The 7,395-nt window shown below is 43.2% G+C and overlaps 1 protein-coding gene across 1 annotated transcript; it reads right to left on the reverse strand.

Moving 5' to 3' along the window:
* Positions 1-1,431: 1,431 nt before the first annotated feature.
* echs1 (enoyl CoA hydratase, short chain, 1, mitochondrial) lies at positions 1,432-7,395 on the reverse strand. The gene is made up of 8 exons (XM_035753843.2): positions 7,155-7,395; positions 5,669-5,866; positions 5,449-5,576; positions 2,890-2,989; positions 2,702-2,806; positions 2,418-2,537; positions 2,135-2,202; positions 1,432-2,005 (listed from the first exon to the last, which is right to left on the reverse strand). The coding sequence occupies exons 1-8, from the start codon at positions 7,240-7,242 to the stop codon at positions 1,940-1,942; spliced, it is 873 nt and encodes a 290-aa protein (XP_035609736.1). The 5' UTR covers positions 7,243-7,395; the 3' UTR covers positions 1,432-1,939.

Genomic DNA, 7,395 nt, shown 5'->3' on the forward strand with positions numbered 1-7,395 from the left:
TTACATAAAGCCCTGAGTGATTATTTCTACCATGGTTCACGCTATTGTGTCATGTCAATGCCATTATGATGTAATTTTGCTCCCAAGGCAAAGCCTATAAAAGCATGGGTCCCAGATGCTGAGTGGGTATAACTATAATCATGCCCAGACACAGACTATCCAATTCTCGCCCAGTCCGCAGGAGGCTTAGAGCCACTCGGACCGTGAGACGCAGGAAGAGAGTTGGCAGGAGGAGACATTAGGTCCCTTACTAGCCATTGGTAAATGCCACTGGCATTTATATTCCTCTGTGTTTTGTATTTCTTTTTTTTCCTGGTTTTTGTGTTTTGGAATGGCACGGTTACTACAGAAGATTCACCTGTCATAATGCAAATTATGTAAGTGTTTGTAGGCCAATTTGTTTAAACTGTGAAATGACTACATTACCCATAATGCTATTCGACTGGACATTCCAAATTTCCATGGCGATTATGGATCGCAATAGTAATATTAATTTATGCAACACTGTATCCAAGGTATTCTGTCAACTGCACTTATACCCGATGGGGCCCTGCGTAAAATATTCAACTGCATATCTCATGAGTGATGCCTGATGCCCTGTTTTCCCCCAACTCTTAAACTAACCATACATCCTTTCAAATAATGCGGTCAAACAAGGCCAGGTACATAATGAGTCAAATAAGCACTAGGTCTAAAACATATGCTTCCCTATTGCCTTTCACCTTGACCAATCAACTTACTGCGATGGGATCAGAATACATGGTAGAATTCGTAGGCCCATCAAATCCTTTAAGACACAATGTTATCGTGTCCTTGGCTAGACAATGTTCTCTTAACCTGTCTGAGGGAGGGACACGCTACGGGGCCTACAAGCTATGCCAGTTCCACCTCAGACTTACTGTAGCTGTTTAAATTAGATGAGAACATGGGAGATTACCCCCCTTGTATTGTAATCAACAGGAGCCAACATAAAACAATATGTGAAGCATCAATACTGCCCAGATGAAGTGTAATAACACCATCTAGTGTTGAATTATTGTGTAAGAATCAATAGTACATGTTTAATGATTTTATATGATGGGCATAGGCTGTGCTGCCTCAGGTTACTGCACGAGAAAGAAACAGCTCAACGAAACGGAAAAAAAACCCAGATCATATCATCGCGTCCATCTATTAACTTTAGTGGTCATTTCCCAATAGACATTTCATCAAACTAAACAGCTGTCTATCACCAAACACAGATTAAGGTATTGTTACATTAACCAGCTCACAATGATCAGGTTTTCCTGGACCTAGATTAAACCTACCGCTGGACTAAAACGCTTGCTAAATGGATCTCCACTGAAAATGCATCGTACACAGGAATTTTTCACTTTATTTTTCTTAATGCCTACAATGTGACCGATTGAATAACTCAAATAGACAGATACATTCCTTGCTACGGCTTTATTTGCACAATGTACACAGGACAAATTAATTTTCTAGAAAATGTGAGATTCTGTTGGACAGTGAAAAGGCTGTGTTAAGTGTGTGTTAGCGGTTGTGACTGATATCGCTTGGCCTCTGCCATTTACACCCAACAAGATATTTGTTTTTCCATGATGGACGATGACCTAAAACATCTTTCATACAAACACACTATACTGTACTGCACACATACAACACAGTTTGCATACAGGGTATAAAACCGTGATAAGGCAAGTAAATCGCTCTGGATAAGAGCATCTGTTAAATTGTCTGTCTGGGTGTCATTCAGGGCTAATTCCTCATTTAAGGTCTACATGTAAAAGTCTGATTTTCACAATAATCTCCAGTTTAGATTACTTAAATCTCATCTAAGCCAACATCAGAGTCAAGATATCAAGTCGGGACACAGCCTTCAGGAACCCTTTGATCGGAGATTCACATCCTGGTCTGTTGGGTTTTGGGTTTGCTCCTCTTACTGGTCCTTGAAATTGGCCTTTCTCTTTTCCACAAATGCGGTCATGCCCTCCTTACGATCCTCCTGTTGTAGGAAACACAATGTCAGTGAGTACACACAGAACACACCTGAGAAATCGTGGCATGTATGCCAAAAGGAGCTTCCTAAGAAAACAGTTGATCTGAACAAGAGAACATCAGTAGATTGACTGACCGTGGCAAAGGTAGAGTGAAATAATCTCTTTTCCAGACGATTCCCTTCAGCCAGCGTCAGCTCGTAGGCTACACACCAACACACATGTTAGATCTTGCATTAATTAATACAACTGAAGCAATAAAAGACTAGGGAAGGAGATAAAAAAAATAAAAAAAGAACAAACATGTAAATGTATGAATTAAATCAAGTTCACAAAACATGAAATATCTAAACATCTCACATCATTGTAGGGTCAGAGAAGGGTTTATTAAATATGTAAAAATCAGATCAGCTCTCTAACCTGCGTTGACAGCCTCTTTAGCCATGGCAGACACGATCTTGGAGTTGGCAGCGATCTTCTCCCCACATTTAATAGCTTCTGACACCAATTGGTCTACTGGACAGATCTTACTCACCAGACCTAAGAGAGCATGGTAATTGTGTGTATAATGTGAGGTTTGTGTGTGTTATCTGACTGTTTAGCCTCCTGTGTGTGTGTGTGTGTGTGTGTGTGTGTGTGTGTCCGAGTTACCTGACTGTTTACCCTCCTTTGCATGTATAATGTGAGGTTTGTGTGTGTGATACCTGACTGCTTAGCCTCCTGTGCTGTGATCCTGTCTCCAGTCAGTACCATCTCCATGGCGAGAGATTTCCCCACTGCCCTTGTCAGTCTCTGAGTACCACCAGCACCTACGCACAGAGTACAGTTAATCTACAGACCAACAGACAGACTTAACTATTTTCAATCCACGTAGATCAGGGATTAGTGGTACCTGGGATTGTTCCCAAAAGGATCTCAGGCTGTCCAAACTGAGCCTTCTCTCCAGCAAAGATGATGTCACACATCATAGCAAGCTCACAGCCTCCCCCCAACTAGAGAAAAATACATAGAGCGAGAGAGAGGCACACACAGAAATAATGTTAACCCACACACCGTTAACACACACAAAACCAAGCTTTTCCTTGTGGTCTCGCTATACAGACTACCTCCACAATGTGCCAATGTTTCAGCATACATGTCTGCCTGTATAAAGTAAGTTTGGCAAAGAGGAAAGGGCGGAGTTGGGACATGCGCCGAAAATCCGTCCAGAGCTCTATCCATTGAAGTCCTGCCGTAAATATTTCCGGTAGCTACTGTAGCTAGATGGAGCTCGCAGGGGATATTTTCAATTAGTGTATTTTGCAAAGTAAGTAGTTTGTTTGCACCATTGACGTTTGCGTTTCAAGCTTACGCTTGTGTCTACCTCCGTCATGTTTCCGAGGGGATTATTTTTAACCCCCTCCTACCCAAAATTGTGATTGTTTCGGAGTTCTCTGTCTGAAGAGCAACCACCCCCCCCCCATAAAATATCCCCATTAGAAGTGGCCAAGAAATTCCGACAGTGGTGTTGCCCTGGGCCTGAGATTTCTGAGACGATTGTGGTACTGACAGTAAAAGCAAGGACAGGGTAGCCGAAGGCTGGCACTAAAAACAAAAAGATAATTAAATGTAAAATATACTGTCCGTGAAATGTATGTAGTATGTGAAACCTGGAAATGGAAGTATTGTTTGTTGTCCATTAGTTTACTCCAATTAGGGGAGGGGTGGTAGGGTTAGGGGAAAATTATAAAGAAGTTAAATATGTTAAGATTTCCCTTCGCTGGATCTAGCTTGGGGCCTAGCTTGACCTATGAAAGACAGCCCCAGACCATTATTCCTCCTCCACCAAACTTTACAGTTGGCACTATGCTTTGGGACAGGGAGCATTCTCCCAGCATCCGCCAAACCCAGCTTCGCCCGTCGGGCTGCCAGTTGGTGAAACGTGATTCATCACTCCAGAGAACGTGTTTCCACAGCTCCAGTCCAATAGCGGCGAGCTTAACACCACTCCAGCCGATGCTTGGCATTGCGCTGGAATTTTTATTTATTTAACAATGAATCCACCAATAAGAACATTGCTGAAAGATGTCCAATGGCTCTATCAAACAAGGAGAACCATATCTACATGCACAAAAACGTATAGTGTGATCAGTATAACATGGAGCCTTCGGAAAATGCCACAAAGCAGGGCTAAATGCATATTTAGATCTCACCCCCATCAATACACTGGAAGCAGTCATAGGGTGTATCATTCAGCGCACGAAGCCCAGACCTGCCATCCTCCTGGGCAATTATGTGCGCAACATCTTACAGTCTTAGAAATGTCTTGGACATGATGAAAACAAGCCCAGATTCCCCCAGGGTGAAATTCCCCTTTAAGTTCCAACTGTAATGCGTTTGTCACAATATAATAAATGGGCATTCAATATTTTCCTTAAACAATGGCTTTACTTACTTTTGATATTAGAAGAATATGCTTCGTCACATACATCGAATAGGTGCAGTGAAATGTCTAGTTTTACAGGGTCAGCCATAGCAGTAAGAGCACAGACAGATTTTTCACCTTGTCGACTCGGGCATTCGAATTAGTGACCATTCGGTTACTAGCCCAATGATCTAACCGCTAGGTTAGTTTAGAAACTTTTATGAAGGTTTGGTGTGGAGAAGGGAGTCCGTCTCCCTCGGACCCCTGACAGTTGAACTTGAGGAGAGGAAGAATGTTTTAGGCCTACCAGTACTTCTATAATCTAACAATATGTTTGTTTATCTTTCAAAATACATTTTCTGATCGAAAATGTACGAATTAGCCTCCTGTAAGCCTACAGTATATCTAAACAGCAGTAGTAGCCTATCTGGCAAGGATAAAGAAATGCATGACAGTATTGGGGAACATGCCGCCGGAATCCCTCTTTCGCTTCTCTTCCTTTATATTCATTTTTTTAAATGTTTAAATAGGCCAATTAATATCATACAGTGGACGCATGCAATGCCCTGATTCATTCTGCTCTCAAATCTCTGACAGCTGAACCTGGAAGTGGACAATCACTGTTTAGGAATGTAAAAACCAATAAAACAATAGGCTATAACGTTTTGAATATGCAACACATCGAATGTTTTTTTTATAGGCTGTTTTTACAGACACGTAGGCCTTACTGTGGCTAATTTGGTCAATATCGCTCGTTTATTGATGGTGCCAGGTCAGAGGTTTCTTTCTCACTTTCATCTCTCGGATCTGAACTTGTCTCTTGGACCCGAACGGCCACAGGCCTGTTTGGGTCCGTTTTTCCACTGGACTTTTTGAAATGGGTATGAATGCCCTCTAGTCCATTCTGAACGGGACTCCACTTCAAATTAATGTATTTATGCATATCGGGTCCGGGTGGCGAAGCCACCGGTCCATTCCAAATGTCTGGACCCGTGAAGACCTCTAGTGTATACTGTTATACCTGTTGACTGAGGTGTGTGTACTCACAGCGAACCCGTTGACAGCAGCGATGACTGGTTTCCTAGTGGTAGAGACTCTGTTCCAGTGAGCTAGGAAGTTCCCGGCATAACACTCCTGGAAGGTACGATTCTGCATCTCCTTAATGTCAGCCCCAGCTGAGACACACACAGTTTTCAGGGGTAAGACACAAGATGCGTGTGCACACACTTATCTCCCGCTCTCTCTCGTTCACACACACATCCCTCACCTGCGAAGGCCCTGTCGCTGCCAGTAAGGACGATGGCGCCCACTGTTCCATCAGCCTCGAATGCATCCAGCGCTTTTCCCAACTCCAGCATCAGTCCGTCACACAGAGCGTTCAGAGCCTTGGGGCGGTTCAACTGGATGTAGCCTACATCCTGATTCTCTCCACGCTTCTCCACCAGGATGTACTCATACTGACCACCTAACACACACACACACAATAAAATAAGAGGATTATTCATTCAACGTGACCAAGGTGGTGTTCCAGGCTGACTACAATCAAGCATGTCTGAAATTATCAGGACATCTGGGACCGGATGGGTAGCCCTCAGATTGAGTCTCTAAAGGGCTCACATTAAACGAGCATTAGTGACGGCTGGGGCGCCGTCACTAATTTTGTCTCTGATCTCAAAACTTGTCTGGGACAGCTAAATCAATGCCAAAATTGTGTAGTTTAGACAGTTCAAGGGCATGCAAAGACTGGAAGTAGTTACGACATATCCATAACCAAGACTACCGAATAGATCGAGATGAACTAAAACTGGGGGTAGCGGCAGTTTTACAGACAGTGTTAGCTGGTCGTGTAACAAATTAGTGGCAGAATAAGTATCATGCAAATCATTTGTTGTTGTGACAGCGAAGTATGCTTACAGCGACACGTGAGGCTGCCGAAAACGTTTAATGAAACGACAAAATGTATCAGTAGTTTGTTTAGGACGGCGCCACAATTAGGCTAATTACATGGGGATAACTGGAGTACCCTACTTGGGGGTGTGGTTACATTAAGCCACTCCTCGCCGTGTGCATCTATCCGCAAGACTCTCAGTCAGATTTGGTAGGCAGTTAGATCGGAGACAGGAAAGCCAAGTGCACCCACTTAGATCAGTACATTACGAAATTTCTATTCGATCAAATGAACATCACCTAATTCGACACTCTCTCGTAGACACCTATATATAAAAGAGGATTTATCTCACGCTGACAGATTTTAGGGCGCCTCTTCCTTTGCCAATATGCAAAGGGATGTCCCTACCCTAAACCGTAAACTCAAAAAGGTATACATCGGGATTTTGGCAAGGATGCCCTTTATCTACTTCCCCGAAGGCAGAAGAACCCGTGGATGCCATTTGTATGTCTCTGTGTGCAGTATGGAGGAAGTTAGAGGTCGTTTTGCAAGACAATGCTAACGACCATTTGCGTAGTCATTGGGCTAACGCTATTTAGCAATAGTGCTTGCACTAAATAGCAACATCCTTCAAATTGCACGCAGAGGCATAAACCAGGTATCCACGAGTGCATATGACTCGGGGAAGTATATCGTGAAATATCCCTTTAACCTCAACCAGGGACGTCTCTAGGACCCATCGGCAAAACATCAAGCGTCGCACATGTAATGACGTAACGTTAACTAGCTCCATGACATTGTCCATGACATCCATGACAAAAAAAGCACTGCTTTTCTAAAAATGAAATTAACAGTAACTTCTTACCTGCACTGTACTGACGAGCGATAGAGAGAGTTGAGGAGAGAGCTCCTGGCTTCAATAGCAGTGCTGCGGTTCTGCAGAACAGGGCCATTTCAAACACGAAGTTTCTGTCACAACACGAGCACTCACTGCAATCAACCTCACTCGTGACCCGGAAACGGATAAGTGGCCGAGGATTGTCAACACAGATTAGCCATTAATAACGGCTCTAAAAATGAAAATAAATGTCTTAACAAATGGAAGG

Source organism: Oncorhynchus keta, chromosome 36, assembly GCF_023373465.1.
Source record: "Oncorhynchus keta strain PuntledgeMale-10-30-2019 chromosome 36, Oket_V2, whole genome shotgun sequence".
NCBI lineage: Eukaryota > Metazoa > Chordata > Actinopteri > Salmoniformes > Salmonidae > Oncorhynchus > Oncorhynchus keta.

Excerpts from the sequence above, each read along its gene's own strand:
- echs1 (XM_035753843.2), bottom strand. The coding sequence starts at position 7,242 with ATGGCCCTGTTCTGCAGAACCGCAGCACTGCTATTGAAGCCAGGAGCT. Across the intron at positions 2,990-5,448 it reads CTGCTGTCAACGGGTTCGCT|TTGGGGGGAGGCTGTGAGCT; the intron begins GTGAGTACACAC and ends ATTTTTCTCTAG. Across the intron at positions 2,006-2,134 it reads TTCACTCTACCTTTGCCACG|GAGGATCGTAAGGAGGGCAT; the intron begins GTCAGTCAATCT and ends TTCCTACAACAG.